Consider the following 24,472-nt stretch of genomic DNA (forward strand, 5'->3'; position numbering starts at 1 on the left):
TTGAATCTGAACCTTTATACCTATACCTGTGAATATGATAGACTTGCTTCATCTTCTGCTTCTCCTCAGAAAAACATCTAAGCTGCAAAAACATATCAGGAACACCAACCAGAACGAATAAAGTTGATACACCAGATGACATTGCAGTTAGTATATAAACAGAACCAAGACAATGCTAAAGCATGTAAAACCCATGTCACACCTTCCGTCCCTGAAAGAAACTTGTATAATAGCTGTTCTACCACTATTTTGTTGGCACTGCCCTATTTTTGCTATAAGCTATGGGCATCTTTAATTTCCTCTCTCCCAGCCAATACAGTCAGGATTAGAGAGAGGTCTTCCATCCTTCCCTTCTTCTGAAAAGGCAAGAATCAACATGGTCAGCATACATAGTGATAAACTGCAGAAGAGTCACAGAACCTCATCTCTCTCCATTTTCCTTTTCACATTTCCTACTCCAATGGGTCATCACTCCCAGCAAAGCATTACAGTCACCTGAAGCTATGAGTTACTCCCAACTCCCATCACACAGGTGAACCATAAACTGACCAAGAGAGACTGTTGAATGGTGCTTCGGACCACACCAGTGAGCAGCACATGAGCTGAACTCTGCTAAATAAATGTCATTACCAATGAAACATTTAAATGCATACACTTTAAATTTTGTCTAAGATGGAGATGGGCACACAAAATGCCCATTAAATCTTCTCTAGTTTGTAAAAGGAAGAAGTTACTCTAGCATGATATGCAAATAGCCCACAAAGATTATTAAAAAAAAGAAATCTGACTAAGAAAAGCAGTCAAGCATTAAAAAAAAAGATGCCCTCGCCGAGGACATCTACATATCCTTCTCACAAACAGAGAGGAAGAAGTGGCTGAAGTAACCCTGACTACATAAAAGGCAAGTCAAATGATAAAATGCACTTTTTCATTTTCCTTCAGAATATTTAAACATCCCAAGTCAGGATCAACTAAATACAGTTCAGAGTCAGTAGTTGTGACTTCTTAAGCACCAACTCCGTCTGTTCCAAAATTAAATTCTTTGAGGTGTGTGGGTATGCAAAAATATATCAGGGGGCAGAATATAGAGAAGAAGAGAAGATCTGTGTTCTACAAGTCAAATATACCTAAAATTCAGAAGTAGTTTATGTTTGCCAGCTAGAGATTGCACGTAAGTTAGTTTTCCTTATCAGTGCAAATGATTTATTCTGTAATTATATCTTCAGCAGCAAAAGAAACCAAACTGATTTGTCTGAGGGCTTTTTGTTTGGTTTGGGGGGACTGTTTTTTAAAACCTCACATCTACTGCAGTAAAACACATTCCCTTTCTCCAACATAATTCGTAAATAGAAACAAAACTATTTTCCCCCTTTATCTACAAAAAGTGAGCTGATAATCTCAAGAGTGTTTTCTATATTTTCAGAATACATCTGTGAAGGCCACTCAAAAGTATATGCAAGGTATACCAATAGGCCACAATTTCCCATTCCTCAGGCATCTCAGTTAAAGCTTGCATTTATCATTTCCAAACTCCAACAAGGCTGAAACTATGAGATATATGGGTAGTCATCACCCTGCCAATGGGCACAGAACTACCCTTCAAATGTTCTGATTTGAAGATGCAAGAATAAAATTTTTAACCCTGAAGTAACTAGGCATTTTGATGCTACAAGGACTTCAACACAAGCACATACAGCTATGGGTTTCCACCCACTCCCTTATCTTCATGTCCCGGGGCATCTTCAAGTATATTGTAGTCTCCAATATTACAAAAATTAGAAACAAAGAAATTGCTAGCTTCCTATTTATTACCTGAAATATTAAAATTACAGTAACATGCAGCCTTTGGAACCTCACTGTTGTAACTGTGCTTGGCAAAACCACCCTCTGAAATACTACTCAGAATAACCATAGACCAGTTTGCTAATAAAGCAGGGCACACTCCCATAGGACAGTGGCAAAGGATCTCTCACAGGCCTGTGCTTTGCAAGCATCTACTCAATAGCCAAGCAGATATTTAAGTACAGAACACCATGCATGACCTAACTAAGTGGGAGTCTGGAAAGAAGAGTCCACCTCCACTTCCCAGCTGCTATCCTCTTTAAGTGGTCACATTAAGAAGTTCCCAACTTAGTTTTATCTATTAATATAAAATCTTTATGAAGGCACTGCAATTCTTCAACTTAGGAAAACATTTGTTAAAATAAAACCTTGAAATAAAAATATCAATTCCCCTGTGACTTGGTACTGTCTAATGAGTTTACTGGAAGTTAAGGAATGTACTTGTAAATTTTCCATGCACTGTCTTCTATTTTCTGATTTTTTTTTTATCTAAAAGTTGGTTCTTATGCTTACTTTATTAATAAACAAAGTAAAACCTTAAGTTCCACATAGGCTTTATATCTTTAACTGAAGTAAAGTTCATATCATGTTGAACTGAAGAAGCAGACAAGAATGTTAAATTTAATATGTGAAATATAAGCTTTACTAAAAGAGAATGGTTTACTGTCATCTGCTTCTGTAGAGTCTTTGAATTAATGTTGCAATTATGTCAAGAAGGGGACTTGCAAATTCAAAGTGTTTCCACTCAATGTTATCACATAACAGAGACAATAGAAAATAAATACTTGGAACAAATTATGAATAAGATCAATCATTAATTTAAGATGAATTTTTCATTTTTTTTTAAACTGCATTTCAGACAGAATTTAATCCTAGATTGTATTCAAGCATATGCTATATGTGCATTCAAATTACAAGTACACATCTGATTCAGGACATGAAGCTGTTAATAAAACAGAAAAGAAACTAAAAAGGTAGTACAAGCCATCTGTCATACCTCTCCTCCACCTACACTTCAACTACAATTCAGAGCAGGTAGTCGCTGCAGCTTCCTACTGTTAAGTGTCTTGAGGTCACTCTAACTTTGTATTGTTGAGGCATCAACGAGCATAAAGCTCAGATTTTCTGTAATTAGATCACCAAGGAACAAAATAATTGCTATACTGGATCAGAAGAGAGGTACTGAAGATAAACCAAACTGAAAGCAAGATTTTTATTCACTTAAAATCCTAAGAGTCAATTCAATGAGATTCTGTTGTTTCTAGATGCTTTAAAGGTGAGATGAATCACAGACACAACCAGCACATACATTCAGGGGCTGTTGAACGGGAACTTAAAATATTGCTATATATAGTTAAAAAAAAATACCTATTTTGTGTAACAATGAATGATTGTCTGGAAAAGCAATGAGTACCTTTGAGGCAAATGCCTTTGGTTACAGTACATCTGCAGGAAAAAAAACCAAAACAGTTTATCTTCTCTAACACTTCATATATAAGCAAGTTATAGAAGCAGCAGTTAACCTCTGTGCTTTAAGACAAACAAACAAACAAAAAAATTGTGTTCAATTACCTTGTTTGTTAGTGTCCTAATAAGTAACCCCAAACTCCTACAAAACTCCTACTTAAAGTCATATCTTAAAGAATGAAACAAGCCATATTCAATAAAGATTACATTGTAGCTCATATCTGATAGGTAACCATTACTGAAAAACACATCTTCACTGTGGCACTAATGTACTGTGTCTTAAAAACAAAAATAAAAACTCAGCTTCAGAAACAGCCATTCATTGCAAGACACAACAATAATATGCTAAATGGGCAAGTACAGTTTTCCTCTGCCCTTCCTCTTGAAGAACTACAATCGAGTGAGCTGAGTGAGACAAAGATTATTTACTGGACATGTATATTTGGAGGCAGCATTGCACAGATAGGAGAGTCACTTGTTTAGGTGAGGACAATAATCATCACAGCTTTATGAAGACAACCATTGATTTTGAATTATATCCAACTCAACAGTGTCTTACCTGTAGACACGAGGACTTTGAATTCACTTAGTGCTCACAAATGATTACTTAGACACTGAATTGAACTTCAAACCCACATTTTTTTATAAGGTTGTTTTAAAATATATGCTCAATCAATTTAAAAAATTAACTACTTGCAGTCTAGTGCTAAAGAATTTCAAAACCATGTCTTAATTAACTATGTCTTCTGCATTTCTACATTAAACAGATCTGCTGAAGAACTGCCCCACACCTGGCATGTGCCAGTCCTAGAGGAGTGAACTTCAGAAGATGGACAGACTTGATGCATAACACAAGGGAATCAAGTCACCTGAAGAAGCAGATGAAACTGTTCCCTTTTACTAATACTAAAGAACTCCTCGTGAAAAAAAGTCCCTTGCACAGCTTTAATGTTACTGAAAAATTAAGCTCTCAAGACTTGCATGATACTTTCAAATTATAATCCTTAAACACACAACTGCATGACGCACTTACCCCCTCCACCATTTCAGAATCATGAGGCTAGGAAAAAACTCCTTAAAAGGACTACAAGTAGTTTCATTAAATGATTCAACAAAGCAGGCAAAACTGTATAGAACTACATGTCTCAAGGCTTTCCTGTCTCCCTCTCATCCAAAGCAATTTGCCACACACAAATAGAAGCTGGACAGTAAAGGTAGCAGTCTCTAAAGAAACTCCGTGGTCAATTATTGAAACAATCTTCCCCCACTGTCAAGCTACTGTTAGGCAGAAATATATACGTACATACAGATACACAGCCCACTTTTCGTTGCATAGCTGGATTTCAGACCACACTATGTCAGGTCGTATCAATTCAGTAAGTAGTGCTTGTTGTACCTATGCCCACTTCCACTCCTATATCATTTGCACGCAGATTAGCGGTGGACTCATCTAAACAGTCTCCAGTTAGGGTAAAAGAAGAAAGGTAAGCAATGATAAACAACTCTTAGAAATAATTTTAAAATACAGGAGGAAAACTGCTACTAACTTAGGAAATGCTATTCTCGTGCCAGCTAACGTATTATACGCCCTCATCAACATCTATTTTCTCTTACCACATATGTATTTTAGTGATGAACAGCATCAACTGGAAATGCTTAGGTAGAGAGCATTAAACAGAATGCTTTTCACAGATGTGAAATGCAGATACCACAAGCGTGAAATCATGTGTAAGACAGTAAAAGCTTAAGTTAGAAGGTAAAGTGATTTCAGAATTAATACAATGAAACAAGCAAGTGGGGAAATAATAACAGTGTGGGAAGTCCAATAACTACCTGTGCCTTTTTCATGACAGTAGACAGCTAAATCTTGTTAGCACAGCCTCCCTCACTCAATACCAAGGTATTGAAATGTGCCTTTTCACCTCTGCACAATAAGATCAATGCTGAAAATTAGAATAAAAGGAAAGGAATACAGGAAAGTGTGAACTTTCTCTGAGCATCTTATACTCAAGTAATACACAGATGCACCTACAAAACAGCTGAACTAATACCCTAGCATCCAAAACCACAATGGGATTTTTGAAGGTTTCAAGCATCTATAGAATTTGTCAGGAAAACACATTACAAAGAAACAGCGAGATGTTAACCTTATTAAACTTCCCTACATTAAATATATATCTACATTACTATATATCTACATTACTAGATCTAGTAATGTATATATCTACATTACTAGATATATCAGGCCCTTATACTCAAGAAGTACTCATAAGACAGGAGCAAAACATACAAAGAAAGCTACCTCATCCTAAAGCAACTTCAAAGAACCAAATTCCTTCCTTCAAAGAACAAATAGAAGTCCAGTGAATATTTTTAATATTCATTAAAAATCACAAAAAAACCCTAATCTTAAAAATACCCAAACCAATAAGGCTATATGTTAATTACCTTTCTAGATAGCTGTACCTCTTCAGCAGGCTAAAGCATCAGAAAAACAAACCCCCTCTGTTTTTCCTAAAATAAGAAATGCAGTATCTGGGCCCACATTTTTTCAGTTACCTTGTTAAGAGATTAGTTGACTAATTTAATTCAACTGCTGACTATCTGATTCTGCTTGTCATTACACTAGTTTCCTTCTGGAGTGTGAATTATAGCAGAGTGAGAAGATTTAAACTAGAGAAACTTTTTCCCTTTTTTCCCCACTCCAGAAATGGGGAGGTTTGCAATAGTTTATTTCTCAAAGTTCTTCTGTAGGAAACAAACAAGTTTTTGCTTGAGGATGCTTATGAATTCTAATCATGTCTTGTATAAACATCTTAAATTTTGTTTATACTTTGACATGACATTTATTAAAGGTTTAAAAAAGTAGTATACATCAACAATAGATTGTGGTTGCGTACAGTGCCTGTATGAACAGCATATCAGCATTCAAATCAGAATAATGTACATAAATCACATATTTTTGTACTACCTATTTCAGCATTAATAAATATGTATTAGTGCTAAAAAAAAATAACTAAATCCTGTCAGGCATATCAAGTTGTTTAATATATCAAGTTTAAAAACTAGGCATGAATCTATAACATTTGAAGCTGACAGGAGAGGAATAAACCAATAGAGAATACATTCTCTAAGAGTTGCCATCGCTAGCATATTTTTTTAAATCATCAAAGCATGGATATGTGTACAATGAGCTGTATACAGTGTTACTGAGTCTTCACAGCCTGGCCTTTTGTAGGATCAAAGTAGTTGTAAGGCACTGCCATACGAGAACAGAAGCTTCCCATATCCATTTTTTCAATGCATTTTCACAAAGAATTTTCATTTTCCTAGAAGCTTACAGGTTTGCAGAAACATGTACAGCATGGTCTGAGGGAGATGCAAGGCCTGGCTGACCCTGAAGAGAAGGCAAGCCATGCCCTGTCTGGTGGGAGGCAGTCCCACAGCGCCCAGGCAGGGTGGGCGTAGGCACCTGCTAGGAACAGGGTCCATCAACAGCACCAGACATGGCAAGGGGTGAACCAGACCCAGTGAGGGAATCCATCAAGGGGTAAGGTGGGCACTGAATACAGGTTCAGGCAGGAGCAGCAAGGTACACATTTGGAGACTCGCACAACTACAACGTAGTTTAACCCATTCCCAAGCTTAAATGGAAGCAGAACCACCTTACATGTAAAGTAGTTCTGAATCAAGGAGGTGCTGTTTTTTTCTAGATCTCGGTAAGAAAGGCACCAACACTTAAAGCTGGTTGACAGTTTTATTAAGTAAAAGGTGAAAAAAATGGAAAAAGTGATAGCAATCTTAACCCTTCCTACTGCTGAGACCCTGCATGAGGCTGTGCCAGGGCCATTAATGCCCATTAGTGCCTTTAGGACTCTGACATGAGTCTAGAAGATCAAACTGTTCAGGGCATTCCTTGAAAGTCCTGAAATTTCACTCCTTGCCTACGCAGAATTCCCTGTCACTTGAAATACACCACCTAAATTAAGGTCAGTTAATGAATCTTTAAGGAATAGGAATACTAAGGTTTGATGGCTGTTACACAGCTGAACTGCCCTTACTGCAATTTGGAATGTGCATTGAAAGAAATAGACTCCATCTTTCTTGCATGCTGACACCCTTACACCCTTTTGAGCCTGCTGTCAACCTTACCAGTCTATAGCAGCATCTGTGTCTCTACTCATGCTCTATTGTTTTCAGTAGGCCAGAAAAGCAACTATTAACTAAAGCAGCAAAGGAGTCTGTCTCCCAGTTCTGCACTTTAGGCACGTTTGTCCTCACGTGAGTGCAAGTAGAGAAGGTGAAGATGAGAGAGCCTTGTCTGCTTTGCTCTACCACTTGGAAACTTAATATAGAGTTGCATCGACACTAAAACTGGCATCTAACTGAATATAATAGCTACATCATGCTAAGAAATCTAGGCCTAGAATTTTATATGTAGACTAAGTCATCATCAGCTGCTAGTTACTACAACGCACTTCAGAATCTGAAGAAATTATTGATAAGTTGTTTTAGCGTAAAAGCCATTGAATCCAGTAGATTTCATGAGCTCTGAAGGACATAAATGAAGCAATGAGATAAGCAAGGTACCTAAAATAAAATCTAACAAGGTGGTTCAAAACTTATGAGCAGAGATCTTTTTTAATTACTATTTTATTTTATTTTATTTTGGTCCAAATGAATAATGCATATATCCAGAATATGGAAAAGTTATTTTTAGCAAAGTACTAGGATCATTCTATAGAGCCCTGAACAGACCTTAGGCAGAACGTTACATTTTATTTCCATCATTTATTTCTAAGAAATAGAAATTTAAACTGGAAAAAAAAAAAGGTGAGAAAAGCTACTCAGGAGACTGCAAGAATTTGTTTCATTTGGAAAACACATTTCCTGAGGTAAACACAAAGGAAAGAAAATAATACTGTCCAAAACCACACAAACAAACGCAAAAGCAGCCGATCAAACAGAAAACAGTATGTGAATTTAAACTTGTCAGGGTTTGAAATTAGAGAGAAAAAAAATCTAATCATCAAAACAGTGAGATACTGCCTCTCTTGGGGCAGCAGCAGAAAAAAGGTTAAATATTTTTAGAATGTAACTTACGTTAGTCAAACTGTGGATGACTCTACACCATGCATTTACTCAAAATAGCTATGGACTAAACCTAATGTTTCAGAAGTCAACTTCCAGACCTATGCTCAGCTTCACAGTATCTGCAGAAATACCACTGCAATGAAGAAACAAAGGATCTCATTAAATAAAGGAATTAGTGCAGGTTATATCCTTTCCCTTCTCTCCACCTCCCCAACATGACTAATTAGGACAAATCACTCTTGCAACAGCATGGTTATTGGCATCGTCAAATTATTTCAAGCTGGCTGGAACATCTTCATAGAGTGCTACACTGAGTCAGATAGAATCATAAGTAATATGAAACACTTCTTTCAGTATATTGCTGCTTGGACCATTTTGACAGCAGACTTCATAGATCAGTCCCTCTCTCTGTCCGAGAAAGTGGCTCCTCAGTCATAGTCAAGCATACTGAAGGCACTCCGTATAACATGTGGAAGCTAGGATAAATATGAAGTGAAAATAGGACAAAATAACCATAACCCCGATTAATCATTGACATTTGAATTTTATGATACTTTTCCAGTTGATAATACAGTGATCATATTTATCAATTAATAGTAAAATTGAAATAATAATTAATAATAATAAAAGGATGATGAATTCCACCAGTAAAATATGTCACTATGAGGACATATTGAATTCAATGGCCAAAGAAAACTGCCAACTATAGAACATTTACTTTGTAACGAAAAATTTCCAGTCTTTTGCTAATACTGTTGCAATCCTTCATCTTCAAGACCTGATCATGAAAATTATTTATGTGAAGTCACTTGCTATTACATATGTAATTTTGAAATATCATGAATCATTGATTTTGATGCTTTAAATCTTTCTCACTGACAACTATGGATTCAGATCAAGAACAGTCACTGCCTTTTTAAAGAAACCAGAATTTTAAAGTCCAGTTGACTTCAGCAAAAAACAAAAGGAAGAAATTAACAAGGATCTGAAAGTGTTTCTGACATAGAACATGGACAAATTCAAAATCCTCTGAGCTATAAGTTATTTCCTGCTTTGTCCAGATGTTACGATTTATAAGATTAAGGGCCAGGCTTCCAAGGGTTGAGGCATATCCAAGTTGAAACTGAGTCTTAGGCCCAAGTTAGACTTGTTATTTTTTCAGGCTCTTTTCTCTAAACTCATTCTGCAACAAGCCCAAGGAGAGGCATTCACCATCCCTCAAGGAAGCTCTCACTAGTGTTACCAGCTTCCTCTGTGAAAACATGTCAGCACTTTTAATAAAGATATAGTTCACTATTAACCTCAGCAGGATTTTTTCACATGGATACATTTTCAAAAACCCTATAGTGTTAAGTCATTTGCTGTAAAAGGAATGTACATTAGAGTGTGTTATAGCAATATGTTCTGCTGATAAGCTAACACTTTACATACTATAGCCATTTTTACAAATTGTTATAACTTACATTTTGCCCAAATGGAAATGACTAATAGGTCAGTTATTGTAGTGACCAATTAGGGATGATCTCAATTTGAGCTGCTGCTTAGTTTTAGGGATAATGTTCAATTGTAATGTTAATGTTCAAAATTTTGAATGAGCCTTCAAGAGCAGGATTCTTGAGCAGGATGGTGAAACACGAAGGTCAGAGAGATGGACAATTACACCTCAGTGCAAATGATCCGCTTGTCCAAGTCCTTATAAACAAGTCAAAATATGTTGTCAGGCACTCATTCAGTGTAAGCAGTAATACTTATATAAATAATTTTAAATAATTAATTAATACAAAAGAAAACATGTTTTCCAGAAAATTGATTAGCTGAAATAGGCCAATAGATTTCAAAATGTGTTTAAGAGGAATTACTTGGGAGAAAAGTGGACAAGAACTCTGAAAATGAGTTTCAAGTAGTGGTGTTTATAAAGTAACATCCAGCTATCAAACTGACATACCCCAGGTGTTCTTTTTTAAATCAATTCCCAGATAATTTTAAAAGATTCCCTGCATGCTATTTAAGTCATACAGGAAATCAGAGCCATTGACAGCTTATAGCACTCATAAATCTACTTCTTTCTTCCCTTTCTCTGTCCCTATGCTAGATATAGCAGGTACAGTCAGTAGAAATACTGGAGCTGAGCACAGACTATAGCAAGAGAGAGAGAAGAGCCAGTGGGAGATTTTTCCACGTTGGTCTACGTGTTTACGATTCACTCTGTCCCTAAATTCATACCTCTATGGTCAAATCTATATGGCCTCCAAGATGAATGAGAAAAAAGGCATAAAGTATGGCAGGATGAGAAAATCTGGGCTCCCAGGTTTGATTCCTGCCTTTTCACGTGCACCTGCTGTCACTATGACTTTGTTGCATCTGTTTGTGGGCACAGAGAAGCACTTAATTGAAGGTTGGTTTTCCTTATTATTTTAATTTAAAATATTCCAACAGAACTAAAGGTAGCCCAACACCACCAGATTTTGAAAATGTTATATCTAAATTCCTTCCTCTTAACCCCTGTAAGCACAAACGTTAATACAGCCTGAAGTACAAAACACCAAGGTGTCCTCATAATAATTCCTCTTATTACAAGGCACACGCTTTCAGCTGTATTGTGAAAATGGTCTCAATCCACTACGTTTTACACATGCAAGCAATCACAGTTCTGCGATCAAAATCCATGGAATTTAGTTTATACAGGTATAATTTTCTTGTTAAAATTTTTGTATGCAAAACAATCCCACAGGCAAAGGAAAAAGAAAAACATAAAATAATGGAAAATCTTAGTTTTACACTGGAAAAAAGGCAGGCTACTCTGGATGTTTAAGCATTGTTCTGCTATGATTACAAGGAGTAATTAAATAAAAAAAAGAAGAGCGCTCACTAACTAGCAAGAACTGTCTCCCTTGAGGCATAAGCCAGCAAAACATTCACAGGGCTGCTGACTCCAGTAGAACAGCTCACTTGCTTTGAGCTAAACAGTGTTTAATGGATTGAAGCCTTCATTAATAAATAGAGTTAATAACAAACTATGAAATTAGTTTGAAAATCTTTCCATGTTTGTTTGGACTCTCTGCATAACAGTTCACAGGTATTTCTGCTCATTTTTTTGACTACTCTTTGTTCTGCTCTTTTTGGTAAACACAGAGAAAATACTGACTTCCCATTGACTCTAATTATCTAACAGAAATTCTGTTTATAAACACATAAAGAAAAGATCAGATTTTGCTTCAAGGCAGTCAAGACACAATAATGAATATAAACATATCAGCTACACCTCAGCACGTCTTTGCAGAGATGACTACTTATGGAGTACAAATTTACACTGTGTTCATATCCAGCTGTCTTTACAGCTCAGCTGTCTTTACATAAGGTGAATACATATGCATATATTGTGTAAACATAAGACCAATACTTAATAATAATGTGATACTTAGATATTAGAGAATGTGAGGATGATACTTTTATGTATATACATGTTATTTACAAGACCATGGAGATTTTCATTGAAGTTTCCAATGTTCTCCCTGTATCGATATATTTTCCAAATTCTGCTGTATATACACTCATGTATACGTGATATGTTATTACTCAGAAATATTCCACTCTTGTTAAGACTGGATGAGCTCTAGTGCCAAGAGTCAAATATAGACCATCTAGCTGCATTTTAATTTCTGCTATTACTATAACCCACTCCCTCAGAGATTAGCTTCTCATACAGTTTAACACAGATCTAAAAAGCATGATGCATAGAATAACATCAGTTGCCACTGGAACAGGGGAACTCCACCTGAATTTAAAGAATTAAGGCTTAAGACAGATGGTACTTGGGAAGAAAAATTATCTGAAGAAAAATACATGCAATCTGTTGGTCACATCTCAGTTTGCTAAAAGGCTGATAATTTAATTAACCATGAAGTAGAAACAATTTCTTTGTCTGCATCCAGAAATTAAATGCAACAACCAACAGTTAAGCAAACGAGACTGAAAATTCTATTTTAGTTACCCCAGGACTTGCTTTTGATGAATATATTTTTAAGAATATTATGTTACAGCCTTGTGGTGAGAATTTCTATTTCTTATGATGAAAACTGGTAAACGCTCTTACACAGAATCCCCACTTTATTTTCAGAGACTAAATACAGTGCTAAGCTTTTTGTTACTTATTGAGATAAAATGAACAACTACATTTTTCTTTTTAGTGACTTTAATCCCACATTTTAAAGTTGGCCTTTCTATTTTAGGATTGTTTATCAAAAAAACATCTATTCTATTTGTAGTTCTGTGTTTAGTAATAGGTCAAAGCCTCTGGGGTTTCACACTTGAATGAATTACATCCTGGGGAATCCTGTGTACTGAGAATTAATTAACATAATCAAACATGTCTCAGCAAAACCAGGATCTAAAACTACAGTGATGTCATATCCCATCACAATACTCTCTTAAAATGCTGGAATGTTCAAACTGGAAATACAAGTGTGGTAAAGATGTGAGATCTTTATCCCTTACCATTATGATATATGTGGGTTTCAACTGTCAGCTTTGAAGCCAATTTAATGGCTGTAAGGTCAATTTATTGCTTTTCTAATTAAACTAAATAGCTTTAATTTTGTAGCTGAATGTATCATGACAAAATAACATAGGTTTATGGATTCACATGTTTTAATACTGGAGCCATTGTTGATTTGAACTTCTGAATCTCAAGGCTCATCGAATTTTACCCAGTGGCTTCTGGATCAAACCCAGAACATACAGTTGACCCAGATTTAAAGACTTTAAATGGTGATCAGTTCTTCTCCCTCTTTAGTTGTTGCAATCCTTTATTTGCTTTGAAAGTAGGATATTTTTTCTATTCCGAATCCATCTTTTATCAGATTCCAGTCCTGTTAATTTGCTACTTCTACTTATTCAAATAATTACTTTTGGTTCACAATCTTTTTTTCTACCACGAAGCTGTCTAAAGGCACTTTTAAACCCTTCTGGATCTTACAAGATAAGCCTCTTTAATATCATGTTAGAAAAATATTGCAACTGTAATGTTCCTTCAGCTCTTTCCAGAAACCTTTCAAATTTGTCAGCAGCCTTGTTACAGAATGATTATTTAAACATAATGAACCATAGCATGTTCCAGGATTGGACACACTAAAATGATAATAACAACTTCTCATGACTACCACTATGACTAGTTTCTCTTAATATTCAACAAGGACTCTATCACACAAAAAAGTACATTCAGCAGTCCTTCAATCCATGTCTGTACATGGGCTTCTCTGAATGTATACTGTTGGGTAGCTGATCTTGCAATCAGTTGTATAAATTGAGTGTTATTGAAGTGAGTTACTCTGTAAAATTGATCTATGCTTGTCTCTTGCTGAGTGCAAATACACAAACTTTTTCTAGCATCTCCATTTTTGGGACAAAAAAAAAGTAATCTACTATTATGACCCACATCAGGATCATCTCCTTCCAGTCATCTTAAACCTTTTTTGACTTCCACATCACTCCTGGTGAACATTTCTCAAACTTCTAAATACAAAGGGTTTACTTTCAAATATACCTAAATACTGGTTGGACCTTAGAAAGGGTAACTATACTGCCTGATGGTTATCTGGAGAATTAAAGAGTGATATTAACAGATTTCATGGAAAACTTTCTGTTTCAACACACTAGTGTTTTCCATTTGTCAAGAATATACTTCACTTCGCCACTATTACTACTGAATGTAAATTATGCAGCTCAGCTTTGCATGCATATGGTATACAAATACCAGCTATCATGTTTCATATTTTTAGTGTCATTATCCAGGTATATGAGGCATATATAAATGAACAAGACTAATATTTGAAACAGATTTGTACAACAGTGATGCTCCATGGGCTTCATTTTTAAAATAGATGTTCAAACAAGTTTCACCTTTCAATTTATTGTATCTACCAGAATTATCAAGAGATAACTTGTGTTCAGCTTTGTATAATAGCAGGTAAGTCTACAAGAAGTGATATGGAATAAAAAGATGATAATTAAAACAATAGTATGTTAAAATACTTGAAACAGGGAATATTTTATCAAAGCTTGTGTTTAAAAACTATGTTTGTTTGCTTCTAATCTCATTGAAGTCAACACTATATGCTTGAGTGCTTTGTTGAACTGGGACTTTTTATAAATCAAGGTGAACTGTTTGAATCCACTTAGAAGAGAACATTAATATTCAATGCTACCCATATGAAAATTTCCAAAAGCTTGAAAACAACATTTGCATTTAGCCGAACAAAATGATGCAACAGCAAAGTTGCTACTTGAAACACAAGCATTTGTTCTTCCCACAGGGATTTAGAGAAGTTTTAATTCTGCATATCTAAAATATAGCCCATATTCATAATTAATAGAGCTCTTCCTATTGGAGAACTGGAGAGTTCATGGTGGTAGTTTTAACTAATAGCATCATAAGAAAAATGCACTTGTCCCAGGGCAAATCAATGAAATGTTAGACCAACTCACTGTTCAAGTATGTAACACACAAATATAAACAGCACCTGGAGAAGCAGACTCACTAAATACTTACTTTAAGGCAAAGATAACAAACAACTCTTCTGAATATACAAAAGAAGCTCTCTATACTGATTCTGTAGAGCATCTGCGTGGAGAGACTGTCCTTGAGCACACAGAGGGATTCTTTAGGTTTTTTGCTATTAAGTTTTCAGTTGAGGGTTTAAACAGGTTCTTTTCATGATCTTTGTTGCCACCCAAGGCTCTGGGAAGGCCAAGAACAAAGGGATAAACCTTTTGCAAAGTGGACATAGAAACTGCCAAATACAAAGAGCCTCTACATTTATGTAACCACTACTAGTAAAAAACAGGTTCAGGGGAAAAAGGAAATAAGTAAGTGATGTTCTAGTACATTTGTCAGCCATACACTTGGTAAGTTATCAACAACAAAATCCCAATGGGATCTAAAATGTGTGATAGGTGTTATTATTTAGTGATACCCGCTGGGACAACCTTGAAGAACTAAAAAAGGAAATAAGGATATGGTGAAAATGGAAAGCACAAATTAAGAACTGAGTTGAGAGCTACATGTGGGATATTTTTGAAACAAAAAAAGAAAATGTACCCAGAGGTAGAACACGTGATTCATCTAAAGATTTCTAAAGAAATACCCTATTTCTTACAGACACCCTGTTCTTGGATATAAGAAATGTATAAAATCCCGGTTTCTTATTTCTTTCTTATATCTCCTCTACTAAATGATCTTTTAATGGCTTTTTCTCTTCTGTGTAAAGACTTGTTCTATATTTCACTCTGTCTTTCTGCCTTCCTTTTCTGAGTTTATTATACTTCCACCAATTTTCAGTTTCTTTTACTCTGCTTTGTGTGCCTAATCTTGCTGTATCTTTGCCTTTTTCCACACCCACTTCCTTCTTCACCACTTGAGTTTTCTATAGCTTTTTAATAGTATAAATAAGACTCTGGTCTGAGACAATCGTGTGGCCTGTGCAACTAGAGAAGCCACACAAGTAGCAGGACTGCTGTTTAACACAAGTAGGTGGCTACAGAAAAAAAAGCAAGCCAGAAGATGATACTGAGGCAAACACTCAGAGGGGGATATGCTGAGCCGTTCCTGAACTGCTCCCAGATTTCTCCTTCCATTGGCTCTCCCAGATGTGATGGAGGTGCTCAAGGGCACTGCCTTTTAGCCTTACGCAGAGTATTCCTGCGGTACTATCTTCGATATGTTTTGCTCTTCCTTCTGTCCCTCTCCAAGTAGCCCTTCCTCACGTATCTTTCATTTTACTTCATGCACAAACTGTACAGACTCCCACAAGAATTTCTCCAACAATATTTCTCAATACCAGCTCATACACTTTTCTAATGCAAGCAGCCGCTGGCTTGCTTGAAATGTTGTTTAGCTTCTCTGACAATAACTGTAGTCATCTCACTTTCCTACTGTCATCCATACTTGTAACCTCATTCTCCGTTCCTCCCTTTTCTCATTAATACCTTTACTATTTTCCTTTTACAATGTTCTTTCCCTTATTCCTTACCTTAATCCCTTCCACTCTCCTCCTCAAAGCTTGGATTTCCTTATTAGCCTGTCTTATGGCACCAGATCATCTCTCTTTTCTGTGAAGTGGAATAGAACACGATATGTTTTCCCTGTATCCATCAGCACTGTACTTTCAAAGAAGAGACTGAAATACAGCGGTGTTTTTTCCCCCTAAAAAAAAAAAACTAAGAAAACGCACACCACAGGCAAAGTGGAATAACTCCCACCCCTCTTTTCCCAGTCCGTTCAGAGACCTCAGGTTCAGTGAATTCACCCCAGGTCTGGAGCGACAGCTGCCCCGTGCAGGCATCACCCCTCTCCCCGCAGCAGGGCAGGCACTCGGGCAGGGGCTATTCTGAGCAGCAGCCCCACCAGCAGCCCCGGCCAAGCCCTCCACGGGCTGCGCCTCCAGGGCGCCCCCTCCCCGCCGCCCTCGGCGATCCCGCCCCGCCGCGCTCCGCTGGGACGGACGGGGCTCGCCCCGCCCTGCCTCGCCGGGGCCGCGGCGACCCCCCTCGCCCAGGATGCGGTCGGCGGCGGGGTGCCGGCTGCTGGCAGGAGCCGGGGGCGGGCGGGCTCGGCCGCCGCGGCTGGGATCAGGCTGCCGCTCGGTTGCCATGCGGAGCGGCGGGGCGAGCGCGGCGGGGCGCGGCGGGAGGGCGCGGGGCGCCGAGGGGCGATAGGCGGGCGCGGAGCCCACGGAGCTCTCCAGGGTGCTGGCGCGCAGCCGCCCGCGGGAGCCGCGCCGCAGAGCCCCTCCGATGCCTCGGACGCGGCAGCTCCGGGACTCCGGGAGCAGCATGGCCCGGATTAGGTACCTCCGCGCGGCTGTCTCGGGGTTTTATCTGTGGGAAGCCGCGGTGCTGCTCAGGTAAGTTGTCTTCTTCGGGGAAGCCGTTTTTCTCGCCGAGTTGCCGCGGTCCCTGCCTTTCTCGCCGCCTTTGGCAGCCAGGCTGTGGGCACGAAAACTAAATGCGCGGGTCTGTGCTTCGCGAATGACTTTGTGGCTTTGCATTGCCTCGAATATGATTTTGCCCTTTGCAGGCTGTGTGTTTCCCTCACCTGTTCGCGATTTGTGTTTCCTATTTGATCTGTGAATTTTGCCACCGATTTTAACAGGAAACACTAATGATCTTGAAAATTCTTTAGCTGCAAGTGTCTGTACGTAAAAGGTACAGAAGATAATCTGAATTGCTGTCGTGTAGACTAATTACTGACTGTTCTTTTGAGTCAAGGAAAATCAGAGATTGCGTTAGGTCAGGCAAGCCTTGTATAGAAACAGAAAAATAATTACAGCTGAGTGAAGAGCTATGGAATTTCCCTCAAGAAAGAAAACATTTGCTGTACTTCTTGCAGTCCAGGATTTGTATTATGGAAGATAGAAATATATACATAAATTATGACTTGAGTAGAAGACTGAGATTCATTCAGGTTTTTCACACTTTCTGCCCAGCACACTTTTTCTAGCTAAAGTAACATTATTGTGTCAATGCAAGCAATCTTTTAAGACATAGCTCTAAAAGTGTGGTGAGAGCAGGCTAAAATTAATGAGTCTTCCATTTAAATGTGAGGGAAAACTTAAAAAGTAGTAACAGACATGTAAAGAAGCAGAGTTCAATGTCGTCATGCATTCACTGCTGATGCAGAATTAACCACATTTGTTATCAACAAACATTCTAGCTCTCTAGCACAATATAAAGACTATGGGATGTGACATGAGAATGTCAGACTATTTTTAGAACCACATTGTTACCTGACAAAGATAAAAAAGAAAACTTAAATTTGAAAAGTGGTTCTCCAGAGAGAGTTTGTGGATTATACATGTAAGAGTTTTATAACTGCAAAGTTAAAACAGCAGCATGTAGTGCCCTACAATGATGACAGATCACAGATGCTCACAGTTTTATAGCATATCGTTCCTTTTTGAAGTTAGTTTAATGACCTCTTTTGTATCAGTACAGATATTGATGTAATGTAAATAGTTTATAATGTGATTTTATTGTAGTTGTGCCAAACAAATGAGACTTTAAGAAACTGGATCAAATGATATGGGGTTGATACTGGGAGGAAAGAGTAAATGCAAATACATTACAGCTTAAATTTTCCAGTTGCATTGACTATTTAATGTTCAGAGTAGGCGACCAAACCCCTGTGTAGCACTGGCAATGCAAGCAGTACTGTGCTAGTATTACTCTCTTTCAATGTACTTACAGAACTTATTTTTCATCTTTATTTAAATGTCATCCTACTGTTGAATGATTCATTGTTTATTTTAATGGTATAAAACCATGTATTATATTCCGGAGGGATATGTGTGTGTGTGTGAGAGAGAGAGAAAAAGTCTTGGAAAGCATACATGTATTTTGTATCACATATTTCTGGACTAACATTTCATTGTTTCAAAGTGTATTCCAGCATCTTATTTGGTATGAATTCAAGTTATTCTGTGCAATGTCCAAATAATTGTTGTACTGCAATAGCCTGTGTTCTGAAAGTGTCATTTTATCACAGTGAACACGATTACTGTGCACTAGGTTTATGTAGTCTGAGAAAGACTTCAGAAAGCTGCTCAGACTCTTTCTGTATCTTTGATGTATATCTTAATATAGAGACTGACAGTGACTTTAGGTCTAGCAATAATACCTGAGAAACCCGAGTCAGTTTGAGACACACAGGAGTCTTCTCCATGCTTTAAAATGGAGAAAACGCTTTTAAAAACAAAAAGGAAAAAAAAAAAAAAAGAAAGAAAAAATAAATCAGAATCTGTAAAATTCCCAAACTTCTTGTTCCTGGAGCCATTAATTCTAATTATTTTCCAACTTAAGCTTTGTGAAGTGATTTACATTAGAGCAAAAGGAATAGGGAATAAGTGTTCCACTCTCCATAAGACACACAGACTCCAGCCTTAGTATGTATATAACATCCTCAGTAAGAAGATAGATGTGCTGTGAATTTCCAGAAACAAACAAACCTTAAGTGTTTAACTTGCTCAAACATTGTGGAAAAGTCATATATCTTTTCTTACAACATGCAACATTAAAAATTTTCTGCTCTTCATTTACAATCACTTAAGTCTGTTGGAGAAGATTGAAGGAACCTCATGGGAAGAACTTCCAATTCTTGTCCAACAGCCCTGAAGCTGTTTAAAGCAATTGCTTAAAATATATGACGGGGAAGACAGGCATTTAATTTTCTTTTCAGTACAGGTCAAATGAAAGCAAGGATTTTTCAGTATTAAGTTATAGACTTGCTACTTTAAGCAAAGTCTCTGGACTGATTTCCTTCACAAGAGGAAACTCTTTGGGTTTTTTTCCCAAATAATTCATTTCTCATCCTATATCTAAAGGCTCTTGAAATGACTGAAACAAGATGCTTATTATGCTTTATAGGATCTAGTTATTAATTTTATTTCTGAAAGACAGTGTAGGAAGAATAAAACTTTGTTAATAGGCTTTCCTAATATTGTGCATGTTTGTACTACTATAGATTAGGAATATACTTACTGGTAATATATTTATAGATTTTAGATAGGAAAACCAAGAGTTTAAGTACATAGCACTCTAATGTGATTTCAGTGATATATTTGAGAACTGGGAGAAAAGCTACAGTCAAACCCAAAACAAAAAAAATATTATTTATTAATGACTGCCAGGCCAAGCCCCAGTATGATATTAAGAACTGGACTGAGATGTAAAAATGAAAGTAGAAACTAAGTAAAATAATTTAGTGGAGCCTAAAAGTAACTATTCACTACCAAAGAAGGAAAATAAACACTTCTAAGATCCGGTTTGAAGTTATAATAGTCTCTGAGTGTTCCTGTTTTCATTAAAGTAATATAGTTAACAAAACATCCTGTGGATTTACTGGCATTCCAAAATGTCACTCTAAAAGCAAGGTCATATTTGTAGACTTGCTACAAAGATCATATTTTTGAATCAAACAGTTCTATGACAGGTCTCAAACTTGCATGGGCGCCAGCACAGCTCTGCTAGAACTACACTGTCGTGGACTTGCCAGAAACTCTGTAGTATGGGTATTTTATGTGTAGATCTGCGTATGAGGAAAGCACAGGATCAAAAGGTATGTGGCACCATAGAAATGCAAAGCAGATTCTCCCGATATGATATTTCTTTGGGTAGCCACATTAGCATAGAACAAGAATCATGTTACAATTCGGTTATTGCATCTTTCCTTGTACTATGCTCTGCCCTTTGGCCTTACATTGAGGGAAACACTATCACAAATACAGCTAGCTCCACTTAGACACCGGATTATTGTGGAAGAAACCTCCATGCAACCTAACTTTGGGGCATGTCTGAGCTCACAGTTAAGTGATTTTGCAACTATCCTTGCACTGCATTGCAAATTGATTTCAGATTAATAGCTTTAAGAAGCAGAAGTCACTATCGTTTAAGACAGCATTAGTTCCTCCAAACAATGAAGGAGAAATAGGCAACAGCTAAAAATATCATATCTGACATATCATCAAAAACATCTTTGAAAAGAAAGATTTTCAGATGTTCTGATGAGACTTGAGTAGCTTGTTAATATGTTAAGAATTATACCTGCAGTACTACTCAAGACATAAATGTCTGCTAAAATCAGGTTATGAATAAAATCGTGTGTGAAAGTAAATGTCATGTCAAGATGAGAGCACCAAGGCAGAGTACCTTTCCTCAGCAGCCTAGACTCAACTTGGAAAGATAGTTTCTGTCAGATAAATCAGTCAACGGATTCCAGGTTCTAATGAAAATGATTTTATACGTCTCAGGGAGCAGCAAGATCTGGGATTTCACACTCACAGCAAACAGGCAGGAGCCATGCACAGTTGGTAGTGTTGAGGCAGGTCCAATGTTAAGCCAAAAAGTCAGGTCAGCAGATCAAGTTAAGGGTCAGAATTAGGAAAATACAAGGCTGGATAGAGGTGGACTAGCACAGTAGCCTACACAGAGACCAAGAGCATCTCCCTGTGTTCTTGAGGAAAAAAACAAACAAACTAAAAAACCAACCAACCAAAGAAAAGCCAAAATAAAAGAAAAAAAAGAAAAGGAAAACAAGAAAAAAGAAAAAGAAACAAACAGCTCTGAAGAGCCTGAGAGAAGAGGGGTGAACCCCTGCTGAGGCTTCTGCAGCTTTTTATCAAACAGCTCTGCTTCAAAGCTGGGCTGCTGCATTAGCAGAGCTGGCACTGAGCCTGGGTAGCCAAACCCCTGAGATAAAGGAAATGTGCTCAGGGTCATCATAAAATGTCAAACGGAGAGCTTGGGGCTCCCTTGCAGGACGTACCCATAGGCAGGCATTGTACCTTCCAAAACTCAGACAAAAAGGAAGGGGGAGGGATGTGGTAACCAAGAATATGTAATTCAAATTTTCTCATATTTCAACTATACAAGTGAAACACTGAAATCCCTTTGAAACAAATATGAGTCTTTTCATGAGTATGAATTTGATCAGAACTTTTACTATCCATTCTTTATTTCTGTTCAAAACATTTTTGCAACTACCATGTTTATAATTTTGATAATTATGTGTAGATTTTTGAGTTTATAATATTTTAAACTTTAAGAGTAGCAAGTAACAAAGACATTTCAATTAAAAACATGAGTCTTTCGATTCTTACTGTACTTGCAACATTTTTTTACTTTTCAGCCTCTCTTAATTCATTCCTAGACAATCGATGCAAAAAAATTTAAAGCAAATAACATTGGGAGAAAAGCGTTTTGTTTCTGTATGATGAAAAATGTAATAGCTTCTCTATCAGACTAGTCTCATCTAGATATCCTAGAAATCTTGACAATTAGAGAAAATGAAATTTTTTATAAGATTAGAGCTTCTTGTTTTAACAGATTTAGAATACAAGCTTCAAATGACCTTACTGAGAGTTATGTAATAATACCTATAGGGAATGATTCCCGCAAATCAGCTTTTCTCAAGTAATGAACAATAACAAGCCCTTCTGTTTGGTGTCGCCTCTTCTCCTTTTTATTGCTTTTCCTACTGATCTTCATGATGTTTATTGGAAGAATCAGTAAAAGAGATAGGAACTAAATAAGAGGATTTTTTTCTTTCACTAACATGTAGGCATTGTGATCAGATTGATTAAAAGGCACCATTTTGAGGATGACTGTCAACTACCAGCAGAAAAAGGAACATCTCAGAGAGCAAGAACACAACTAGAAACTATGTGTAACAAGAATGCAGGTCCAAAGGGAGAGAATGAGAAAAGCATCAGGAAGCAGAACATTCTGCACAGTAAAGTCAGGAGATAAGAAGACGAGCACCTTTGAGGCTGTACTTCTTCTCTAGCATGGGCTATAATCCATTACTTTTTGTGGCTTCTGAAGCAATATGATCCTTCCTGACTAGATGCTGTGAAAATATAAATGCTAAGTAGTATGAGTAAAAAGAAAGAATAAAGGAAAAATGTACATAAATAGACATAAAGTGGTACTAAAAGTAGAAAAGAATGCATTTTGTTGTTACTCTTCCAGTCAGCTGTTTAATAAATTGTTCCAGCATTATTCAACAAGAAATACGGTAATAATACTTGCTGTACACTGCAGTGGACTTTATACATAATGAACACTTCTTATATAATTTTCCTATACCACATATCACCTTGTTATTCCCCTACCACAGATGTACAAAATGAGCGGGAACATTCAGGGCTATTTCCAGGCAGGAACTTTCCTAAGGAAGACCTATCCTCTTTAATATTGTTATTACCAAAGTTTCTATTTGTTGACGTGAAATATTAGTGAAATGCAGTTTCCAAGGGAAAAAGTCTGAGACTACAGAAAATGCAGCAAAGTTCAAGAAGACTCTGGCCTGACTTAATTATGTGGTCACTGATGGGGCTGTTGTAATAGGGAGCTGCTGTTTAAGATGAATCAATGGTCATACGAAAAAGCAAGCCAGCAAATTATCCTGAGACTATTTCAATGAAACAATAAGTGAGCAGAAAGCAAACACAGGAGCACTAAATTATCTCAAACTGTGAGGCTGAGCTAATTGCCATTAACCTGTATGTGATTCTTAAAGCTAAAACGAATTTAGGAAGCAAAATCTATACAACTATGACATTTTAAAAAACAAACTATTTTTTTCCCTTTCCTTTTCCTGACTAAAATTCAAGCTGCAGCTATAGTTACGTCACAGAATCACAGAATCGTTTAGGTTGGGGAAGACCTATAAGATCATCAAGTCCAACTGTAAAAAGTAACCTTCTTCAGAAAGTTGGGGGATTATATTATTATTACTTTATATCTTAGTGTGTAACTCAGAGCTTGGGGACTTCTCTGTGGAAAGTTTGTTTATAAAATTCTGGGATACACCAGGACTCAATTACTGAAAAGTTCCTGAGTTTTTGTCTTACTAAAGCTTTTAATTCTATAAAGTTTCCAAAACTGCGCTGTCATCTCTTAGATTCAGTAATGCACAGGAGCGTCAATGCTCTGGGCATATGTAGGCTGAGACATGTTAATCTGCAGGGACCAACTGAACTTCCAGTTTTGTGAGCAACATACCTGCTGGCGAAGGGTGCCATATTAAATAAAGGAAATAAATGTCACAAAGTGGTAGCTTGCTGGCAATAGTAGGCGAAAACTTTTTATTTTTGAAGGGAAAACCAATAATTTTGAAACCAATACTGACAAGAGCACTGATTTCACACAGTTAAATTATGACTAATGACAGTATTCTAAAGTGAATGATAATTCTGTGCCTAAGCCTCTATGTAACACCTCCACAAAAGGATGCACATCTAAGCAATGTTTTCCCTGCTGCTATTGGGTCAGATCCGTTACCTCTGACTCAGCAGTATTAAAACTGAAATCAGAATGGGGAGATTTCAGCATCACATCCGGACCACACCCCATAAAAGATTTTTTTTCTTTAAATCTATAGTGGGGTTTTTTAATTGCTTTAACTATCAGAAAGAATGCCTTATGTAAATCTTATTTTTCTTTTTCCAAGAAAAAAGGGAGCAAATTTATCAGAATTTGCTTTAACTTTTAATTTCCAATAGTTAAAGTAAAATAA

At 37.0% G+C, this 24,472-nt stretch overlaps 1 protein-coding gene across 2 annotated transcripts in view; it reads left to right on the forward strand.

Annotated features, from left to right (window-relative positions):
• Positions 1-16,932: 16,932 nt before the first annotated feature.
• Positions 16,933-24,472, forward strand: part of GLRA3 (glycine receptor alpha 3) — an 86,475-nt gene continuing 78,935 nt past the window's right edge. The window contains exon 1 of one of the 2 annotated variants that reach the window (XM_054066151.1): positions 16,933-17,303. In XM_054066151.1, the coding sequence (XP_053922126.1) occupies positions 17,194-17,303 (110 nt within the window). In that variant the 5' untranslated portion in view covers positions 16,933-17,193. The remainder of the gene's footprint in view (positions 17,304-24,472) is intronic. The other variant, XM_054066152.1, reaches the window with a different exon arrangement.

Source organism: Cuculus canorus, chromosome 4 (genome assembly GCF_017976375.1).
Source record: "Cuculus canorus isolate bCucCan1 chromosome 4, bCucCan1.pri, whole genome shotgun sequence".
Lineage (NCBI taxonomy): Eukaryota > Metazoa > Chordata > Aves > Cuculiformes > Cuculidae > Cuculus > Cuculus canorus.